The sequence below is a fragment of the Suricata suricatta genome, chromosome 8, assembly GCF_006229205.1.
Source record: "Suricata suricatta isolate VVHF042 chromosome 8, meerkat_22Aug2017_6uvM2_HiC, whole genome shotgun sequence".
Taxonomy (NCBI): Eukaryota; Metazoa; Chordata; class Mammalia; order Carnivora; family Herpestidae; genus Suricata; species Suricata suricatta.
Genome location: NC_043707.1, coordinates 100,370,282 through 100,392,988, shown reverse-complemented (window position 1 = coordinate 100,392,988; position 22,707 = coordinate 100,370,282). Strand labels below are relative to the sequence as shown.

The following is a 22,707-nucleotide window of genomic DNA, read 5'->3' as shown; positions in this document are numbered from 1 at the left end:
AGTTGAGTCTTTTTTTCTTCTGACAATGTCTGCCTTTAATTGGGGTGTTTAGACTGTTTACATTTGATGTGATGTTTTTCCCTGTAGTTTTTCCATTCTGAAGTTTTGCATTGCACTTAGTATGTATCTTTATTAGCTCCTTATATTACACTGTCAACTCTTTATACACCTTAACACATAGTGGAGTGATTGGTACATGTTTGAATGGTTTATTTTCAGTAACAACCAGACTATAGGTAGTAGAGTCCTAGGCTAATGCTTTTGTAACTGCTGCGCCTTTTTGGCAAGTGGATTTCTGAGGCCAATGTTTTTTGTTTTTAATCTTTTTAAAAATGTTTATATATTTTTGAGAGAGAGAGAGAGAGAGAGAGAGAGAGAGAGCAAGCCAGGGAGGGGTAGAGAGGGAGGGAGACACAGAATCCGAAGCAGGCTCCAGACTGAGCTGTCTGACATGGGGCTCAAACTCACCAACCTAACGAGATCATGACCTGAGCCAAATTCAGATGCTTCATCAGCTGAGCCACCCAAGTGCTCCTCTGAGGCCAACTTTTGACTTCTACCCTTCACAGATTGAGATTCTAGAAATGCCAGTTTATTCTGAAAGTAGACAACTGGAAAGGTCAAATAATCAGTATGCTTTTTTTACTAACACTTTTCTTTTGTCAAAAGCAGTTAAGTGGCAAGACCTTCTCTCTCTCATGCTCTCTCCCTCTTTCTGCCTGCCTCCTTACTTCCCACCTCCATGGTAGCATTATTGTAATGCTACTCCCAGTGTAGACTGTATTGTAAATGCCTGCATCTTTATGTCTCAAGAATATCTACTTCCTGAGGGAAAAGACTATGCCTATCTTGTTTTTGCTGGGTCTTCTGAGCCTTGAGCAGTGTCTGACACATAATGGGCCATAAAGTATTTGTTGGATGGATGGGTAGATCAGTATTGATGAAGGAGCGTGGAGGCAAGCTGAGGGCAAAGGTCAGGCTAACATTACCCCCGCCCCCAGGTAGGACATGTGTGATATTCCTCAGGCACTCCTGGCTGCCCAAGAAGAGGGGAAAGGAAAGAAAGCAAATGATTGACTGATAGAGATCACAGTCATGAAGGATAGGCGTCTCCTTCAGTTTACAATAACTTATTAAACTATAAGAAAAAGGCAAACTTATTTATAGCCTAATCTCCAGAAACCTATAGACTTTGTTTCCTGGAGCCTAATATTGCCCTCATCAAGATGTAAGGGGGTTTAAGTGCTTGCCATGATGATGTGGGAAACAAAGGCAAATGATAAATTCCCTTACTGCCTACAGCCCATCTGACAAGTCCTTGAAACAGACAGAGTGACCTTTTTCTAGGAGCTCAGCTGCCTGGATGATGACACTTTTCTAGGAGCAAAAGGGAATCTTGGCGTAACATTAATCTTACCCCCCAGGATCCTGTGAGTCTCCATAAACACATAAAAATTCCTTTGCACATAAAAATTCCTCATATCTTTAACCCCCAAGTATATGTTGGCAATTGTACTCCAAGCATATGGCCCCTGCTACACATCTGAAGGGTCTCATGACTGAGGTTTTATTAAACAGTAATAAATGATATTCTCCCAACAACAGCTAGCCTCTAAAGGTCCTGGAAACCTTGCTTCCAAAATTCCTTAGAGATGTATTCTGTCCCTGACCCCTGCTCAACCTGAAAGTATATGACCAGTCACTCTCCACAACTCCACTGCAGCTCTTTCTGCCCGTGGTCTGTCCCGGTGCTTTAATAAAATCACCTTTTTGCACCAAAGATGGCTTCAAGAATTCTTTCTTGGCCATCGGCTCTGAACCCTACCATCACCCAAGACCCCTTCAAATATTGGTTCCTTGCTTTTTAATGAAGATTATATATCATAATCGTAATTTTCCTGAATTGTTAAACATTTCATAAACATTTAAAATAGAAACATAATTCTTTATCATATAGATCCTTCATAATTTATATAACCATTTCTTAGTTCTTTCACTTCTAGATTATCTATTTTCTTACTGTTACAATGTGATAGAGATAGCTTTGTGTGTAAAACGTTACCTACGTTTATTTCCATAGAGTGGTTTTCAAGGCATTTTCAAGGCTCTTAATTTTGTGCATTGCTTTCCAAAAAGGTTGTACTGATTTGAACTTTCACCAGTACTGTATGGAGGTGTCTGTCTTGCTAGTCTCCCCAGCATTGATTAGGCCTATTTTGAAACATCCTTACCGAAAACAAAACAAAACAAATTTTAAAAATCCTTACCAATTTTGTTAAAAATGACATTTTTCTATTTAATCAATGTGAAGTTGAGTATTTTCTCTAATATTGTGAACTATGTATATTTACTATTTTGGAAGACTAGCTGTATTTTCCTGACCATGTGTATATAAGACTAGTGTGAATATTTTTTGCCATTTTTGTATTCATTAAATAGTTGAGCTTTCCGTATAGCAGATTTCTAGTAAAATTAAGTGCCCCAAAGTTTCCCTTTGATCTTCTTCATTAATATTCAGAATGTTCACAGTTCAAAAAATCCTTATAGGTTGTGGAGTTACCTATTTTAAAATAGTGCTTAAGATACATATTTTGTAGGGGCACCTGAGTTTCTCAGTTGGTTAGGCATCTGACTTCAGCTCAGGTCATGATCTTGTGGTCCGTGGGTTCAAGCCCCACATCGGACTCTGTGCTGACAGCTCAGAGCCTGGAGCCTGCTTCAGATTCTGTGTCTCCCTCTCTCTCTGCCCCTCCCCTGCTCATGCTCTGTCTCTCAAAAATAAATAAACATTAAAAAAAATAGAAAATAGTCAAAATGGTAAATTAAAAAAGATATATATTTTGTAAATATATATACACTGCTTAGAAATAAGAAATAGCAGTTAAATTTCTTGAGGAGGTTAGGGTTTGTTAAATAGCCTATGGTTTTCTTTTTCTTTTTTCTTTATTTTTTAAATGTTTTCTTTCTTTCTTTGTCTCTTCCTTCCTTCCTCCTTTTAATTTATTTTTTAATAAATGTTTTAAATGTTTTCTTTCTTTCTTCCATTCTTCCTTCCTTTTTTATTTTTTAATAAATGTTCTAAATGTTTTCTTTCTTGCTTGCTTTCATGTTTATTTTTGAGAGAGAGAGAGAGAGAGAGAGAGAGAGAGAGCGCGAGCGAGCACAAGTGGGAGAGGGGCAGAGAGAGAGAGAAAGAGAGAGGGAGACAGAGGATCTGAAGTGGGCTCCGCACTGTCAGCAGTGAGCCCAATGTGGGGCTCGAACTCACAAAACTGTGAGAGGATGACCTGAGCTAAAGTCGGACGCTCAACCGACTGAATCACCCAGCCGGCCCTGTGATTTTCTTTTTAACCGCTTTATGTAGGAAATTGTCACAGGTACTAGAGAATCAGTAGTTGTGACTGGTGATGTAGGTGGAAGAACAGATGTTGTAGGTGGAAATGTATTGCCGGTGACGCAATGAGAACATTGTTCCTGTGAGAACATTTCTTAACTCAGGATTCTTGAATAGCTGGTCTCTTAGAAGGACAAACAGATGTAAATCAGGAGACAGGGATTCTAATGTCAGCTCTGGAATTAACCTGCTTTGTGATCATTCACAAATTACTTAATCTTAACAGTTCCTCAGTCTGACAACATTAAATTCCTTCCAGCTCTAAAACCCTTTGATTTTATGATAAAAGAGGACAAAATGCTATTCTTATGAAAATATATTCTTGTTGAGAACTGTTTGGGGAAAATCATAGGAAAATTCCCTATACTAGCTAAATATTTTAGGAAAGGGAACTCCCAAATCTTAAATATTTTTTCTTTTGACACGCTAAAAATGGTAAAATTAGTTAAATTATTTTTATGCCATTTTGCTTGAGTTGGAGAACGGTATATTCAGTATTTTCTTTTTCAACATTGCCAAAAATGACAAGTTAAAGTGTAGGGAATTACTTAAGCCTGGATAGTGTCTAAATACAGAGATTACTTAGGAGGAGGGGAAAAACTATTTGCAGAAACCCTCTTGACCTTTAAAAGAAGTTATTATTTATGCATACATTCTCTTGGCTTAATTGAGTGTTTCAAAGTTGGGCTTGAGAAAGCTGGTTGGGGCAGCTTTCTAAAGCGATGGAATCTGACTGCTCTGTGTTCGATTTGTTAGGTCTGGCTCAGTGCGCTGAACTCTGCTGGCAGCTGAGAGGGGAAGCCGGAAAAAGGCAAGTTCCTGGTGCAAAGGTTGCTCTGCAGCATAATTTGGGCATTGGAGGAGCTGTGGTTGTTACGCTCTACAGGATGGGTTTTCCTGAAGCTGCCAGGTGAGTGGCATTCTGGGTTTTGTCTCTTAATGAATTCTGACTTTTCACAGCTGATGACGTTGTACATGTAAAAAGTCCAAATTTTATTGTTTTAGTACTCAATAAGTATCTCATTACATTGCTTTGACAGCCTGGCTTTAAAAGTTTAAAACTGGCAGTTAGCTTTTAAACCTAACCAGCCTTAGGAAAATTTTGTTAAAATTTTTTGTTGAAAAAAGGAGGCAGCAAAGTCAAAAGAGAGTGCCGAATAAAAATACTCAGCTCTGCCAACCTGAGAGATTTTAATTCAGGCAAGTCACTTTTTTGTTCTCCCTTTTCACAGTTTGTTCTCTTATAGGCACATAGCCTCCCAGGCTTCAGAGGTTGTTTGGAGAAAGTTCTCAAATACACTGATTGGATCTCTGTACTGTATGTTTCAGAATCCAGCTAAGCCATCACTGCTGCTAGAATTCTTTTTGTCTCTTGCTGATTTTCTTCCTGTCCTTATCAGATGCCTCTGCTCCTCAGATCTCCAAGCACTTTTTGTTCCAAGACTTTGAGGATTCCTCCACTTCCTTGCTCTGGTCTCAGAGAAGTGTCATTGATTCTTCCACAGGCAAAAAGGCCCTCTTCCTTTCCAAGGCCAGGCTCCCCTTTTTGAATGCTTTTGTTACCAACCACTTTCTGTAACTTTGTTCTAGATATTAAGTACACCTTCTCCCTTTAGAATCTTTTCATCTTTGCCTTTTTATTGACTCCTTCTGTCTGTTAGCAAATATGTTCAGGTCTAAGATATGCTAAACATTTATTTTTCTTCTTGCCTTATTTTCTTTCGTAATGAGCCTTTTACACTGGGCCACTTTTGTTTGTCCATGCTGAAATATCTAAATATCAAACAATTGGTTTTTGACTTCGCCACTGAGGTCAGGTAAAGCTAACAGTGATCTGATTATGAAATATTCTAGTCTTAATTTTGTTCCTATTCTCTTTAACCCTATCAACACTAATTGGCTCCTTTTTTTTCTTCTGAAATTCTTGGTAATTATTTTTTCTTTCTTTCTTTTTAAAATTTTTTAAATGTGGGTGCCTGGGTGGCTCAGTCGGTTAAGCCTCCGACTTTGGCTCAGGTCAGATCTCACGTTCGTGGGTTCGAGCCCCGCATAGGGCTCTGTGCTGACAGCTAGCTCAGAGCCTGGAGCCTGCTTCCGGATCTGTGTCTCCTCTCTCTGCCCCTCCCCCTTTCATGCTCTGTCTCTCTCTGTATCAAAAATAAATAAAACATTTAAAAATAAATAAATAAATTTTTTTAAATGTTTATTTGTTTTTGAGAAAGAGAGAGACAGAGTGTGAGCAGGGGAGGAGCAGAGAGAGGGAGACAGAATCCGAAGCAATCCCCAGGCTCTGAGCTGTCAGCATGGAGCCCAACATGGGGCTTGAACCCATGAACTCCGAGATCATGACCTGAGCTGGTCGTACGCTTAACTGACTGAGCCACCCAGGTGCCCCATCTTTCTTTCCTTTTTTAAATTTTCTTTTATTTTCTTTTATTTTCTTTAATGTTTATTTATTTTTGAGAGAGAGAGAGAAACAGAGAGAGCACAAATGGGGAAGGGACCGAGAGAGAGGGAGACACAGAATCTGAAGCAGGCTCCAGGCTCTGAGCTGTCAGCACAGATGCAGGGCTTGAATTCACAAGCCACAAGAGGACGTGAGCCAAAGTCAGACACTTAAATGGCTGAGCCACCCAGGCACCCCTATTTATTTATTTTCTTCACACTTTTGGTTCCCCAAAGGATATGTGATACATTTCCTTGCAGAATCTATTATATTCTTATGTTTTACAAGCTCTTGAGTCTCTTCTGCCTTTCACTTTTCTTTCTCTGCCTGGAATATCATTTCTGTTGTGAAAATTCTGTTGATTAAGGCCCATCTTGAGTACCATATCCCTTTAAATATCCACAGCACTTTTACCTCTTGCACCCTTATCCAGTTTTGGTTTAGTTGTAGTATATCCACATTTTTATTGCCCTTATATGAAATCCTTGAGGCCTCAGACTATGACATCACTCCCCTCCTCTAAGGATCTCTGTCAAAGAGAGTGAATGTTACTTGAATTCAATCACATAAAAGGTGTTAAGATGTTCAATTTTCGAGTTTCCTCTTCAATGTGATCATCAGTTTATCCTGTCTTCTGGAATTCCATCCAGTGCATATTTGGATTTGAAAACTGTCAGTAAGAGACAAACTTTAAAGTTACTTTATAGTCACTAGAGTCAGCGTATTCATATAACTAATTTGCTCAGATTAGAAGGTTATGAATTTGGGGCAATAAATTCTTCTTTAAATATGGAATTCTCATAGTTCCTTTAATTTCAGGAACTAAAAAATTGGGAGGTTGAATTATTCAAAACAACTACTGTGATATTTCTGGGAAAGCAGAATTGTGAAAAAATCCTGCTAATATACAGGTTTCCCTTGCTATCCAAAAGTAAAGCATTCCTATAAAGCTTTTCTTAAGCCAAAATGGTAGAAAACAAAGAAGCAATTATCATTACTTTATATGGAAAAATTCTTGAGTGTTCCCAGGTCCCCCAAATAACCTCTATTATGCTTTTCTGATACCTTAGGGCATATTTACTAACAGATGCACAAAATAAATGCAGATAAAGCACAGGTGCTCACAGATACAGTACAAAGCTGTGGCTCCCTGCTGAGTGCAGTTCTTGCAGAAAGAGCTTGGGGATCATGAAGCTCTCCATGTATGTGCTGCCTCTATCATGGCTTGCTGCAAAACAAACGTTGAACTCTGTCATCTCTTTTTGTCTTTTCTTTGGTAAAAACCAAAATCCTCTTTGGATATCTTTTTGTTAGCAAAAACAGGTACCGATATAGGTCTTTTGAAGAAGCAAAATGGCATAATATGAACTTTTGAAAAGCAGAGATACCTACACTAATGACTATTAAGAATTAATGACTAATAAAAATATTGAAGGTATTATTGATAGTTTTAGTGATACAACATAACTCACTACAAAAGCCACAGTTGGGAAAATGATTTCTAAATCTGACGGTACAAATACAATTTTAAAGCAAGGTTGTGGTCTCATTTTAAACAAAGTCATTTTAAGGTGCACTTTTAGGATTCCTGGGCCCGGTTCCAACATGGTACGTGGGAACCCCCACTCCCCGCCCCCAAATACCAAGCAATTGTTGGACACCAGTAGGTCTGAATTCAACTCATCTGACACTGTCTACCCAGAGATTGCATCAGATTCCACAGCTTACATGTTCAGTCCCACAGACTGACCCACACCCACCACTTCAGGTGCCAGTCACAAACCTCAGGCTGGCTACAGGTTGGAGGGTTCAATGATCTCCTCCTTAGGTTTGATTAATTTGCTAGATTACTAGCAAATTGTTAGACTCACAGAACTCAGGAAAACACTTAGGTTTACCAGTTTATTAAAGGATATGTATGATAAAGGACACGAATCAACAATAAGATGAAGAGATAAATAGGGCGAGGTCTCAAACAAAGGCGCTTGGGACCTGGTTGATTTGGCAGTATGAGGAAGGGTTCTGGTTTCTTAAGTGTGGAAGGAAGCTCTCTGAAAAGGACCAAAAAGCCGTCTTCTTGGGTTTTTATGGAGGCTTTAGTACATAGTCAAAACTGACCAAGCCATCAGCCATTGGCCAACCTCCGGCTTCTCTCCCCTCCCTGATGGTAGTGGTGTGTGGTGGGGTCCAAAGTCACCTTCATTAATGATAAGACACTCCGTTTACCTTTATGACTTGGAAGCATTTTCAGGAACTGTGGATGAAGACCAAATCAATCTGAGAAATATAATTTAATCATCTGATGACCAAATAATATTTACTATAAATCATTATATTGCAGGTACCCATTGTACACTGTCTGATTTACTTAGTCTCTTATTTAGCTAACTTTGTTGGAGCAATTTCTACATACTCTGTGTATATGGGGAAGGCAGACATAGTTTTTTCAAAATGCTGTAGAAGCCCAGAGGAAGAAATTATTATGAAGAAGGTAAATTTAAACCAGATGACTAGGATTGCCCAGCAGAAGGATAGAGAAAGGATATTCCAGGCAGGTACATAGATAGGTACAGAGATTTGAGATACAGGGTTTGATGAGCGGTTGTATTGTGTGGGTACAGAGTAGATGATTTTGTGTGTGCCGTGGTAGACAGGCAGAGTCAATGGTGTGTAGGTGACAGGAGACACAGTTGTAACTAGACTGGATTATGGTTTTGAAACCTTCAAATGCTCTGTTCAGGAGTTTGGAACTTAGCCCACAGAATGAGTTTTAACAAAAGATCATGTGATTATATTGCCCCTTAAGCAGATCAGTCTGGCATTAGTCTGAGTTGAATGGTGGAGAGACCAGAGGCCAGGAATCCTCTCAGGAGGCAGTTGCAGCAGTGTGGATAAGAAATATTCAGTGCTGGGGTCCCTGGGTGGCTCAGCCTGTTAAGCGTCTGCCTCTTGATTTTGGCTCAGGTCATGATTTCACAATTTGTGAGATTGAGCCCTGCATTGGGCTTAGCACTGAGAATGGAGTCTGCTTGGGATTCCTTCTCTCCCTCTCTGTACCTCCCCCCTCTCTAAATAAATAAACCTTAAAAAAAAATGTCCAATGCTGCAGTAGGAACTGGGAAAATGAAGAGAAGTCATATTTAAGAGCTGTGACCAGTTGCATTTAATTTACAGTTAAACTTTTCTGTCTTTTAAGTTAGATCAATTTTGAACAGTATTTTTTTTTTCTGCTACTACTTTCTGGTTTTGAGCTGTATCTTGGGTAAATGGAGGCCTGCTGTCTTAGTTTGTTCAGGTTGCTATAACAAAATTTGTCCTTGGCCCCCAAAATTCATGTCTTTCTCATGTTATCAACTCAAAAGTCTTAAGTCCCACAGTATCATTTAAATAATCATCGAAATCACAGATGGATGAGACTAAAGGTATGTTTCATCCTAAGGCAAATTCCTCTCCAGCTGTGAACCTGTGAGATCAAACATGGTAGGTGCTTTCAAAGTACAATTCTGGGACAGGAATAGGATAGACACTCCCATTCTGAAAGGGAGAAAGAGGAAAGAAAGAGTCCTGAGCAAATCTAAACTCCAACAGGGAAAATATCATTATACCTTAAGGTTTGAAAATAATCTTTGGCTCCATGTTCTGCCCTCTAGGTACTTTGAGATGAAGGTCCTGCCTTCTAGACACACTGGGGTGGGGTTTGGGCTCCCAGGACTCTAGGCAGCCCTGCTCCTGTAGACTGGGCACAGCCCATTTTGTGGCTCTCATCCTCTAGAATTGCACATGGCTGACTTTGCTGGTCTGGGGTCATGGACATGGCTTCACCCTTGGGGTTCCACTGGGCCTTGCCCTAGTGGGGACTCTCAGTGGTTGCCTCACTCCCGTGGTGGTTCTCTGCCTGAGGATCTTGGAGGGATCCTTAGAAATTTAAGAGTAGGCAATCATGACCCTACAGCTTTGCTGGGTGAAGCATTCACCTCACCAGGGCCTGCCAGAGCCCAGCCTAGGGTGGCAGTGGAATGAGATGTTAGAATGAGGGGGAGCAGAGCCCATGAAGTGAGATGGCACTGAGCAGTGGTGGCTGTTCCTTTGAAATTGTTTGGCCCCTCAGGTCCTTGCACTCTGGGTTTGTGAAGGGAGGGGTAGCTCTGATGATCTTCTTGCCTTTGGAGTCATTCTTCCTTTGTCTTAGACAATAGGTCTTGGTTTGTGTGAGATAACAGAAAATACGAATATTTGGACTTTGACCCTGGATCCTGACACAGGGCTCCTGAAACCCTTGTAAATTCTCAAGTTCACCAGGAGCATCTTTCGTTCTAATGAGGTGATTCTGGGTGGGCTCCTAGATGGCCCCGGGTGGGTACTTATCACCAGAAACAGCAAGTCCTGATTAGAAGATTGAAACTTTCAGTCCCGCTCACCATCCTCCAGAGAGGAGCTGGAAATGGAATTAATAATCATGCCTACCATTAAAGAACAAAAAGCTCAACTAAATTTATTAAGTGATTCATGAATCAGGCAGCATCCCATTAGCAAGGAGAGGGAAGGAAGCTCCTTAATTTAGATGAGTTTCAAATAAGAGTATTGACTTTGTATTACAACATTCTATTAATTTTCTGTCAGTGGAGAGCTTTCACAATACAGACTGAGGATAGATTTGCATTTATACTCTGTTAAATGAAATCTATGTATGTATGTATGTATGAGAAAAGCACGGGTAGGGAAGGGGCAGAGAGAAAGGGAGAGAGAGAATCCCAAGCAGGCTCTGCACTGTCAGCACAGAGACCCATGCAGGGCTTGATCTCACCAACCATGAGATCGTGACCTGAGCCAAGATCAAGGGATCTTCGTCATACATTTGTGGGTCCAATTCTGGGTTCTCTATTCTTTTCCATTGGTCTATGTGTCTGTTTTTGTGCCAGTACCATACTGTCTTGATGATGACAGCTTTGTAGTAGAGGTTAACGTCTGGGATTGTGATGCCTCCCACTTTGGCTTTCTTTTTCAACATAACTTTGGCTATTCAGAGTCTTTTGTGGTTCCATACAAATTTTAGGATTGTTTGTTCTAGCTTTGAGAAGAATGGCTGTGCAATTTTAATTGGGATTGCATTGAATGTGTAGATTGGTCTGGGTGGTGTTGACATTTTCACAGTATTTATTCTTCCAATCCATGAGCATGGAATGTTTTTCCATTTCTTTGTGTCTTCAATTTCCTTCATAAGTTTTATATAGTTTTCATCAGACAGATCTTTTACATCTTTGGTTAGGTTTATTCCTAGGTATTTTATACTTCTTGGTGCAATTGTGAATGAGATCAATTTCTTGATTTCTTTTTCTGTTGCTTCATTATTGGTGTATAGAAATGCAACTGATTTATGTATATTGATTTTGTACCCGGCGACTTTGCTAACTTCATATATCAGTTCTAGCGGCTTTTTGGTGGAGTCTTTTGGGTTTTCCATGTAGAATATCATCTGTGAAAAGTGAAAGGTTGATTTCTTTTTTGCCAATTTGAATGCCTTTTATTCTCTTTTGTTGTCTGATTGCCGAGGCTAGGACTTCCAACACTATGTTAGACAACAGTGGTGAGAGTGGACATCCCTGTTGTGTTCCTGATCTCTGGGAGAAAGCTCTCAGTTTTTCCCCAAGGAGGATGATATTAGCTGTGGGCTTTTCATGTGTGGCTTTTATGATGTTAATGTATATTCCTTCTATCCCAACTTTCTTGAGAGTTTTTATTAAGAAAGGATGCTGTGTGTTGTCAAATGCTTTTTCTGCATCTCTTGACAGGATCATGGTTCTTATCCTTTCTTTTATTAATGTGATGTATCACATTGATTGATTTGCAAATATTCAACCAGCAGCCCCGGAATAAATTCCACTTGATCATGGTGAATAATTCTTTTAACATGCTGTTAAGTTCAATTTGCTAGTATCTTGTTGAGAATTTTTGCATCCATGTTCATCAGAGATATTGGCCTGTAATTTTCCTTTTTTTGTGGGGTCTCCATCTGGTTTGGGAATCAAGGTAATGCTGGCTCCATAGAATCAGTCCAGAAACTTTCCTTCCATTTCCAATTTTTGGAACAGCTTAAGAAGGATTGATACTAACTTGGCTTTAAATGTCTAGTAGAATTCCTCTGGGAAGCCATCTGGCCCAGGAGTCTTACTTGTAGGGAGATTTTTTGGGGGTGGGGGGATTTTTTATTCAATTTCTCCACCAGTTATAGGTCTTTTCAAATCCTCTATTTCTTCCTTGTTTGAGTTTTGGTAGTATGTGGGTATCTAGGAATTTGTCCAGTTCTTCCAGGTTATCCAGTTTGTTGGCATATAGTTTTTCATAGTATTCTCTGATAATTGTATTTATGTGGTGTTGGCTGTGATCTCTCCTCTTTCATTCATGATTTTATCTATCTGGGTGCTCTCTCTCTCTCTCTCTCTTTTTTTTTTTTTTTTTGAGAAGTATGGCTAGGGGTTTATCAGTTTTTTTTATTTCAAAAAACCAGCTTAGTTTCATTGATATGTTCTACTGTTTTTTTTTTTTTTTTTGGATTCTATATTGTTTATTTATGCTCTGATCTTTATTATTTCTCTTCTTCTGCTGGCCTTGGGGTTTCTTTGTTGTTTTTCTTCTAGTTCCTTTAGGTGTAGTGTTAGGTTTTGTATTTGGGATTTTTCTTGTTTCTTGAGATAGGCCTGGATTGCAATGTGTTTTCCTCTTAGGACTGCCTTTGCTGCATCCCAAATGGTTTGGACTGTCATGTTTTCATTTTCATTTGCTTCCATATATTCTTAAATTTCCTCTTTAATTGCCTGGTTGACCCATTCATTCTTTAGCAGGATGTTCTTTAGCCTCCATGCATTTGGAGGTTTTCCAAACTTTTTCTTATGGTTGATTTCAAGTTTCATAGCATTGTGATCTGAAAATATTCATGGTATGATCTTAATTCTTTTATATTTATTGAGGGCTATTTTGTGACCCAGTATGTGATCTATTCTTGGAGAATGTTCCATGTGCACTTGAGAAGAAAGTGTATTTTGCTGCTTTTGGATAAAAAGTTCTGAATATATCTGTCAAGTCCATCTGGTCCAGTGTATCATTCAGGGCCTTTGTTTCTTTATTGATTTTCTGCCTAGATGATCTGTCCGTTGTTGTAAGTGGACTATTAAAGTCATCTGTAATTACCATATTCTTATCAGTAAGATTGCTTATGTTTGTTATTAATTGATTTATATATATGGGTACTCTCAAATTGGGTGCATAAACATTTATAATTGTTAGCTCTTCTTGATGGATAGACCCCATAATTATGATATAATGCCCTTCTTCATGGTTGAGGCATATTTAGATTGCTCCAGTGTTTTGTTTTGTTTTGTTTATGGAAAATTATTTAAGTTAGCTTGAAAGCTTAACTCAACATGTGAAAACCCTAAGTGATGTAAGAATTTAAAAGTTAGAAGGAAAGTTGTATCAGTGTAATGATTACAGCAGTACATATGCTCATAAACTAGAGGGGCCAGAAGAAGCAATATGGAAAATTGAGTATAGGAAACTTGTTTGAGTGGTAGGATTGTAGGTAATTAGCTTTTTCATTTTCTAAATTTTTATTTTAATTAGAGCCCTTTATTTTGACATAATTACAAACATACAGGGAAGAATTACAAGAACAGTGCAAGGAACTCTCATATACCTTGAACTCAGTTTTACCAGTTGTGTTTATGTTTTGCCCCATTTGCTTTTTCGCTTTTTTCTCTACGTACATTTATATTTGTGCATATTTTTTTCTAAAAGAGTTGAAGGTTGGGGACCTTATACTCCTTTATCCCTAAATAATTTTTTATAATTTTTAAAGGTTTTATTTATGTATTTTGAGAGAGAGACAGAGAGAGTGAGGGAGGGGCAGAGAGAATTCCAAACAGCCTCGCACTATCAATGTGATGCCTGATATGGGGCTCAAACTCACCAACCGTAACCTGAACCAAAACCGAGCATTGGACCCTTAACCGACTAAGCCACCCAGACACCCATACTTTATCTCTAAATAATTTAATGTATGTTTCTAAAAACAAGGATATTATTTTAATCACAGTATAGTTATCAAAACCAGGAAATTTAATATACATAACATACTAATAATACCTAATCCAATGAACATGTTCACAGTTTTGACAATTGTTCCAATACAATAATATCTTTATAAAAGATACTATAAACCTCATTTTTTTCCTCCTTATCTAGACTCAGGAATTCATTCAGGAATGCATTTAGGTGTCATGTCTCTTTAGCTTTCTTTAACCTGAAATAACACCTCAGCCTTTCTTTATAATTCTTGGTATTGACTTTTTCGAAGAGTACAAGTACATTCTGTAGGAGTAGAATGTTTCTCAATTTGCATTTGTCTGATGTTTCCTCATAATTAGATTAACGTTGTACATTTCTTGCAAAAAAATACCACTGAAGTGATGATATCCTTCTTAGCACGTCATACCTGGAAGCAAGATTTCCCCTGCTATCCGAAAATAGAGCATTCCTATGAAACCTTTCATAAGCTGAAATGGTGCAGAGTGAAGAAGCAATTACCATGTCGTAGAAGCTAAAATCCTCTTCGGAGTTTTGTTTGTTTGTTTGTTAGCAAAAACAAGGATTAATGTTGGTCTTTCATAAAAGCAAAGTGACTTAAAGGGAACTGTTGGATAGCAGAGAATACTTACCGACTGGGGCCTGTGGGAACTTGTAGTCTGGACTCTGCCCCATAAAGTATCAAGATGCTTTGTACACTGAAAAGTGCTACTTAGTATCAGTTAGTATTTTATCATATACAATTAGGAAGTGGCAAGTTTAGAGAAGGGCACAGTGATGATTAAAAGCTGCAAAGTTAGACAAATTAAATGTGCTTTTGGAGGCCTAGTTGTGGCCACTTATTTTAGGCCATTCATTCAGACTTTTGACTGGAAGACACTGTACCATACATAAATCTGCTCTAAATGAAACAGGAGAATATTATAATTTAAGTAAGGGAAAATTCAATGGAATTTCACTTCCATTCAGTCACTGTTCATTGAATATCTATTGTAAACTGGGAGCAGGAGATACAATTTTTTTCTTTTAAGTGTGGTATCTGCTCTGGAGAAGCTGTCATTTAGTAGGGTTTTTCCAGAAGAGGAGTTTCCTGGCCTGGATCTTGAAGGATAAAATGGAATTTACTCAGAGGTATTCTAGATACAGGCCGTAGCAGTGACAAAGGCATGGAGGTGTGGGTACCATGCCATGCTACAGTACCACGTGTATTTCCACAAGTCAGGGTGTGGGTTCCATTCCTCGTTAGTGAATTAGTATGATTCCTCAAGTCGGCTTGCTTTTCAGCTTCTTAGACTTGCTCACTCTTATTCTCAGCTGATGGCTTTGCCTTACACATTGTTGACAAAATAGAAGCCATTAGACCAGACTCCTCCATCTTCCATTCCAAGACCTAATCTAGAATTCCACCCATCTGATCCTCTTTCTTCCACTGAGTCGCCTCCTCTTCTTATCACGGGCCTCTGGATCTCATCCTCTCTCACCATCCCAAGACTTTTGTTTCTCTAGCTCCTTTTTCCTCGTTCATTACCGTCATCAGGCAAAGATGCTCTGATATGTTAATCTTAAAAAATAAAAACAAAACCCCCATTTTCCTCGATACCACAAGCCCCTCCAGAGACCACTCTTTTTCACTGTTCCTCTAAACGTAGTGTCTCAAAAGAACCACACTGCCTCTGTTTCTCTTTCCTATTCACTCCTTAATTCACTATAATTGGACTTCTACCTTCCACTGCTTCTTTAAATTGCTTTTAAGTCACCTTTACTCTCCATCTTGCCAAATCCAATGGGTGTTTGACCTTTGGCAGCATTTGAAATGGCTTTCTCCTCTCTCCCAAATCCTTTCTCTTTCTCAGCTTCTGCAATACCATGCTCTTCTGGTTTTCCTCTTGTCTCATTGGCTGCTGCTTCCTCTTCTCTAAATACTGGAGTTCCATAGGATGTTGTCCTGGGCTTGCTTCTTTTTCTGTGATTCCCTCAAGGGAAGCGTATCAGTTTCCATGGATTTAAGAAATTTGATTATGTTGATAATTACTCCTATTTTATATCCAGCCTCAACCCCTCCTCTGAGCTCCAGACTCTCCTTCCTATCCAACTGCCTTCTTGTCTCACAAACATCTCCTACTTCACGTGTCTAAAACACAACTTCAATCCTCTCTACTCCCACTGCTTTCTTCCTTTTATCCGTACATGGTACTGCCACCCCCCAGTTATTTAGGAACTTCTGAATCATCCTTGCCCTTTCCCCTCACCCTTAGATCCTCCTCATTCCCAGTAGCAAAGCCAGTGGACTCTGTCTCTAAAATATATTTGAATCCACTTCCTTCTCTCCATTTCCACCGGCAGACTGCCTTCACTGGAGTCCAGAGCATCATCACTTCTTACCTGGACTATTCCAGCAGCCTCCTAACCATTCTCCCCACCTCTGTTCTTGCCTCCCCTTCCACAGTTCATTCTGCACACTGTTGTAAGAATAATCACCACACAACCTGCAGTTGATTCTTGAACAATGCAAGAATTAGGGGTGCTGACCCCCTGTGCAGTTGAAAATTCTCCAGAGCTTTTGATTCCCTAAAAACTTAACAACTAAGAGCCTACTGTTGATCAGAAGCCTTACCTGTAACATAAAAGGTTAACACATATTTTGTATGTTAAATGTATTATATACTGTATTCTTACAATAAAGTGAGCTAGAGAAAAGAAGGCGACATTATGAAAATCATAAGATGGGGCGCCTGGGTGCCTCAGTCAGTTAAGTGTTCAATTTCAGCTCAGGTCATAATCTCATGGCTTATGAGTTCGAGCCCCGCTTTGGGCTCTGTGCTGACATGACAGCCCAGAACCTAGATCCTGCTTTGGATTCTGTGTCTTCCTCTCTCTCTGCCCCTCCCCTGCTTACACTGTCTCTCTCAAAAATGAATATTTTAAAAATTATAAAAAAAGAAAAAATCATAAGATTGGGGTACCTAAGTGGCTCAGTTGGTTAAACATCCGACTCGGTTTCAGCTCAGGTCATGATCTCAGTTTTGTGAGTTTGAGCCCTATGTCAGGCTCTGCACTAATGGTGCAGAGGCCGCTTGGTATTCTCTCTCTCTCCCTTTATCTCTGCCCTTCCCCTGCTTACACTGTCTTTGTCTCTCTCAAAATAAATAATAAATAAATAAACTTTAAAATTTTTATTAAAAAATTATAAGGAAGAGAAAATACATTTACAATACTGTATTTATTGGAAAAAGAAAAACCCTCATGTAATTGGGTCCACACAGTTCAAAATTGCAATGTTCAAGGGTCAACTGTGTTTCACTTCCCTACTTAATCATTTCAGTAACTTCCCAAATTCCCTACTTTAGCCTAGGAGATCTGGCTCCTGCCCAGTTGTCCAATTTCATTTCATGTCACTCTCCCCCCACTTACTGTGTTCTGTTGACACTGGTCTTGTTTTACTTTAACATATCAAGCTCCTTTCTCTCTCCAGATCTTTGCAGTTTCCTCTTTGAATGGCTAGCTCCTTTTCTTCTTTTAATAGGGTCTTAGCTTAAATTCAGCTGCTCTGAGATGTCATTCATTGACTGTTCCACCTAAAGTAGTTTCCTCTGTTCATTTGCTCCCTAATGCTTGCAAATTGTTTTGTCTATGCACTTCTTTTTCTCTTCTACTGGAAGAGTATAAGCTCAGTGAGAGCAGGGGTGGGGTCTGACTCATTCACCCTTACACTCTGTCTGCCTTGAACAATGCTTGGTGTAGGTGTCAGGCACTCATTAAATATTTATGAAATGATAGAGAGAGAGGAGAAAGGAGAAATGGGTGGGGGAGATGGGGAGGCAGGAAAAAGAGACAGAAGGAGGGAGAAGGGACAGAGAAAGGAAAAAAATGCTTACTGAGCAACTGCTGTGCTCTTGACTCCTTCAAGTATATCCTTCCTATGTTGTTCCAGTCTGGGTCCCCAGCCATCATCAGCCTGCTTGTTAGGTATGTCAGAAGAAGCACCTAACACCCCATCTTCCTCAGACTCCTCAAGGTTCTGTCTGTGTCTCGTCCTTGAGGCTCTCAAGTGTATAATACAGTCATGCTATCACTTTTTACCATGGTCCAAGAGTTCTGCTAGGTGCCTAATACACAGGATTCTATTTAATTATGCAAAGTCTCTGGCCCTCTCCAACTTCTACCTTGCCTTCCCACCAGAGGTGCAAAGAGATAAAGTAGTTTACACAGAATCACATAGCTGGTGAGTGGAGGAAGCCCTTGGGATTCAAACCCAGGCCTTTGTAGCTATAAAGACTGTGTTCCTTCTGCTAGATCAGGCCATTTATCTATAGTTGTTCCTAACTTTCAAACAACCATTAGGCAGGTGATTGTTTAATTCGTATCTTGTATAACAGGTAAACATAAATCTTGAGTCCAACCTCTGCGTATAAGTGTGATCTAATCACCATCATCTCTTGCCTGGACTACTGCAGTAGTCTCTTAACCAGTCTCCCTGTCTTGCTGTTTGCACCCTTTCAGTCCCATTTTCAGCTGGCAGCCAGATTTATTTTTTTAAACCTGTGAATTGGATCTTTCTACTCTCTAGCTTATACCTTACAGTTCTTCTCATTACACTTAAAACCCAAGCTCCTAACCATAATCTGTAATGCCCCTTATTATCTTGCTCTGCATGTTTCTGTGACCTTAGATCCTTTTTACTTCTCTACTTTGCTCGAATCATACTGGCCTTCTTATTGTTCCGTTAACTGCCAAGCTAGTTTTTTCCTCCAGTTTTTTTTTTTTTAATATTTATTTATTTTTGAGAGACAGAGACAAAGCATGAGCGGGGAAGGGGCAGAGAGAAAAGGATACACAGAATCTGAAGCAGGCTCCAGACTCGGAGCAAGCCATCAGCACAGAGCCTGACACAGGGCTTGAAACCATGAACCATGAGATCATGACCTGAGCCAAAGTTAGACTCTCAACCGACTGGGCCACCCAGGTGCTCCTTTCCTCAAGTTTTTTATAGTAGGAAGTTTAGAACTGGCTCCCCCACCTAAATCTTTACGTGGCTAGCTCATTTACAAAATTTAAGATCAAATTTAAATATCACCTCCTCAGAGAGGCCTATCTGACCAGGCTATCTAAAATAGAACACCCAATACACACATACTTTCTCTATCTCCTCTTGACCTGCTTTATTTTCTTCATAGTAACCGTATTTCTTTTTTTTTTTTTCTTGTTCATCGTCTCTTTCCCCAACTAGCTTCATGGGGGTAGATTTCTTTGGTTTCTGTATTTTTTTTAATGTTTTTTAATTTACTTTTGAGAGACAGAGAGAGACAGCGTGAGCAGGGGAGGGTCAGAGAGAGGGAGATACAGGATCTGAAGCAGGCTCCAGGCTCTGAGCTGTGCTGTCAGCACAGAGCCCGACGCGGGGCTCAAACCCACGAACCATGAGATCATGACCTGAGCTGAAGCCGGATGCTTAACCAACTGAGCCACCCAGGCACCCCTGGTTTCTGTATTTTTAAGGACAGTGCCAAGCAGCTAGTGAGCACTCAATAATTGTTGGAAAATGAGAAGAAAAGCTTAATTGTTTTATGGGCTTAATTATGGTTTTCTTTGGTAAGAGTCACAACATCTCTGTTCTTAGGGCTTTTGAAAATTACTAATGTTAAGTGTTGAAAACCCTCGTATCTGCATGACTCCATGGGTTGAAATTGATTTTTTCTCCAGTTCTTTTAGAACTCATCAAATTGAGGCTGCTCCAACCAGCTCATCATCTGATGGATTTAAGGCAAATCTTGTCTTTAAGGAGATTGAGAAGAAACTTGAAGAGGTAAGTAAGATTTATATAAAATACTACCAGGAGGACCTTGAGGCGAGAGGAAGCAGATATAGACTTCCAGTGTTGCCATGAAATGTACAAATTGAAAATTTATATGATATTATCAAGTATTGAGTGTATTTTAGATTTTTTCCTTCTTTTCCCTTTTATTTATTTTGAGAGAGAGAACACAAGCGGGAGAGAGGGGCAGAAGGTGGGAGAGAGAGAGAGAGAGACAGAGAGAGAGACAGAGAGAGAGAGAGCGAATATATCTCAAGCAGGCTCCATGCTCAGTGCAGAGCCTGACGCAGGGCTTGATCCCAGGATACTGGGATCATGACCTGAGCCAAAATCAAGGGTCAAAGACTTAACCAACTGAGCCACCCAGGTACTTCAGAAAAAATAATAAAGTGTATCTTTAAGGGTACCTATAACAAAACTCTTTTTAAAAATAAATCTTTTGTGCTTGAGTTTTTTCAGAGTAGGTTTTTCTTATAAAAATGATGCTAATTTAAAAGAAATTCATACTATACAGAATATATAAAGAAAAATTAAAAATCCCCTGCAATTCCAGGGGTACCTGGGTGGCTCAGTTGGTTAAGCATCTGACTTGGGCTCAGATCATGATCTCATGGTTTGTGAGTTTAACCCCACATCAGGCTCTGTACTGACGGCTCAGAGCCTGGAGGCTGCTTTGGATTCTGTGTCTCCCCCTTTCTCTGCCTCTCCCCCAACTTATGCTCTGTGTCTCTTAAAAATAAATAAACATTAAAAAAATTTTTTTTAAATCCTCTGCAATTCTATTACTTAGAGTTCACTAAAATGTTAACAGTGATTAACATTGTTTCAGACATCTCTCTGTGTATGTGACTCTATAGTTTTATATAACTAGGATCATACAATATATGTTGGGTTTTTAAAATTACACTCTGTATACAAATCTATTTTTATGTTATCTTGATAGATAACAATCACACTAAGGCAATTTAACTAATTTTTTCAAAAAGAGCTATTCTTTCTCTCTCTCTTTTTTTTTAGAGCGCTATTCTCTTTAGGTGGAATTACATTTTTACTTTCATTGTCTCAAAACTAAAGGCATCTTGGGATATCATTACTGATATTAAATTTCAGACCAATAAGGCACAGTTATAGCCACAGTCACACAGTTCTAATTAAACATCTATTAAGGTGACCAAGGTGGGTTGAAATAAAAGGATTCAGAAGAGTTTAACTGTGCATTTCATTCATGCTACAGTGTAAAAGGCATACATTGTGCATATCTCTTCTCCTTATTGTAGGACAAAGAACTTACTAACATCTAAGGTGATTGATTGCACTGTGGGTGGAAAAACAGTGCGATGTGTCTTGACAAAGTTCCCTGTGTTTCTAAGATTTTCATGATCAACAGCCTTCCAGAGGTAGACAGAGAACAAGGTTTGCTGGTTCTGGGTAGGCAGGCACCAGCCCAGGAGCTGCAGGCTTGGCTTGCCACCGTCTTGTGGGGATATGCGTGCATGGGGCAGGTTGGAGGTGGGGGGAAAACCTGGTTTATAACCTGCTTTTTTCTCTTAACAGTGTGTTCCATGCCAGTAAATATAAATCCTTACCATTAGTCTTAATGACCACCTAGTACACTTTTGAATTTATCAATTTAATTTGTATCATAATCTATTTAACTCTTATGATTGGTTATATTTAAATTTTGCAGGTAAAATAGTGGTGTAATAAATTTCCTTTTTAACTCCTCTTTATTTATATATATATATTTTTTTTTTTTAATTTATTTTTGAGAGACAGAGAGAGACAACACAAGCAGGGGAGGGTCAGAGAGAGAGGGAGACACAGAATGTGAAGCAGGCTCCAGGCTCTGAGCTAGCTGTCAGCACAGAGCCTAACGTGGGGCTTGAACCCACAAACCATGAGATCATGACCTGAGCTGAAGCCGGACACTTAACCGACTGAGCCACCCAGGCGGCCCTTAACTCATCTTTAAATAGATAATGTCCGGGCGCCTGGGTGGCTCAGTCCATTAAAGGACCAACTTTGGCTCAAGGCATGATCTCACGATTTGTGAGCTCAAGCCCTGCATCAGGCTCTCTGCTGTCCGTTCAGACCCTGCTTCAGATACTCTGTCTCCCTCTCTCTCTGCCCCTCCCCTGCTCACGCTCTCTCTCTCTCTCTTTCTCTCAAAAATAAACATTTTTTAAAGTTAAAAAATACTTAATGCCATGATCACATTAACATAAATAATTAAAGGGGGAAATTGTTGGGTTGGATATGTGTAGTTTGCATTTTGGTGTATATTGCCAAGCTATCCACCCACCAAAAAGAGGGCACTAATTTATAAATAAATAAATTCATGGGAATGACTGTTTTTTTCCTCACACCTTCTCCAGTGCTATGTTGGATTGTTTATAAAAAATCTTTGCCAATCTAGTAGGAAAAAAATGTCTCATTATTGTTTGCTTGTTTTTTTTAAGTAATTTATGCTCCCAACATAGGGTCCGAACTCATGACCCTGAGATTAAAGGTCAGATGCTCTCCTGACTGGGCCAGCTCTGAGGCCCCCCCTCTCATTATTGTTTAATTTCTTTCTTTCTATATGTCCACTAAACTGAAGTTAGCCTCTCTAACGGCTCAACTTGAATTTTTTTTCTTGCCACCAATATTTGCCTGCAGAGCAATCCATCGGATAATTAATTGCTTCTGCCAAATTACCTATTTTTTCCAACTTTATTCTGTAAAAAAATCAAATAAAAACAATCAGAGCATATCTGGTATGGCTGTATGTCAATCACTGAATACTTCTTTCTTGAGATGAACAAAGCAGTGCTGTTTTTCTGTTTTTATTCAATCTTCCTTAGCTTTGCAAATGTATTCCTCCTGCTCCCATTTTAATCCTTTTCTTTCTCCTCCCTCCATAATCTCACTTGCATGGACTTTGTCCCCTTGATTCCTTCCCACGATTGTAAGTTTCCTAAATGTTTGTAAGGACTA

The 22,707-nt window shown here is 39.4% G+C and overlaps 1 protein-coding gene across 2 annotated transcripts in view; it reads left to right on the top strand.

Annotated features, from left to right (window-relative positions):
* SCP2 (sterol carrier protein 2) overlaps nucleotides 1-22,707 on the top strand; it is a 118,445-nt gene that overhangs the window by 73,578 nt on the left and 22,160 nt on the right. For both annotated transcript variants that reach the window (XM_029948198.1, XM_029948199.1), the window contains 2 exons: nucleotides 4,151-4,304; nucleotides 19,620-19,722. In XM_029948198.1, the coding sequence (XP_029804058.1) occupies nucleotides 4,151-4,304; nucleotides 19,620-19,722 (257 nt within the window). The remainder of the gene's footprint in view (nucleotides 1-4,150; nucleotides 4,305-19,619; nucleotides 19,723-22,707) is intronic.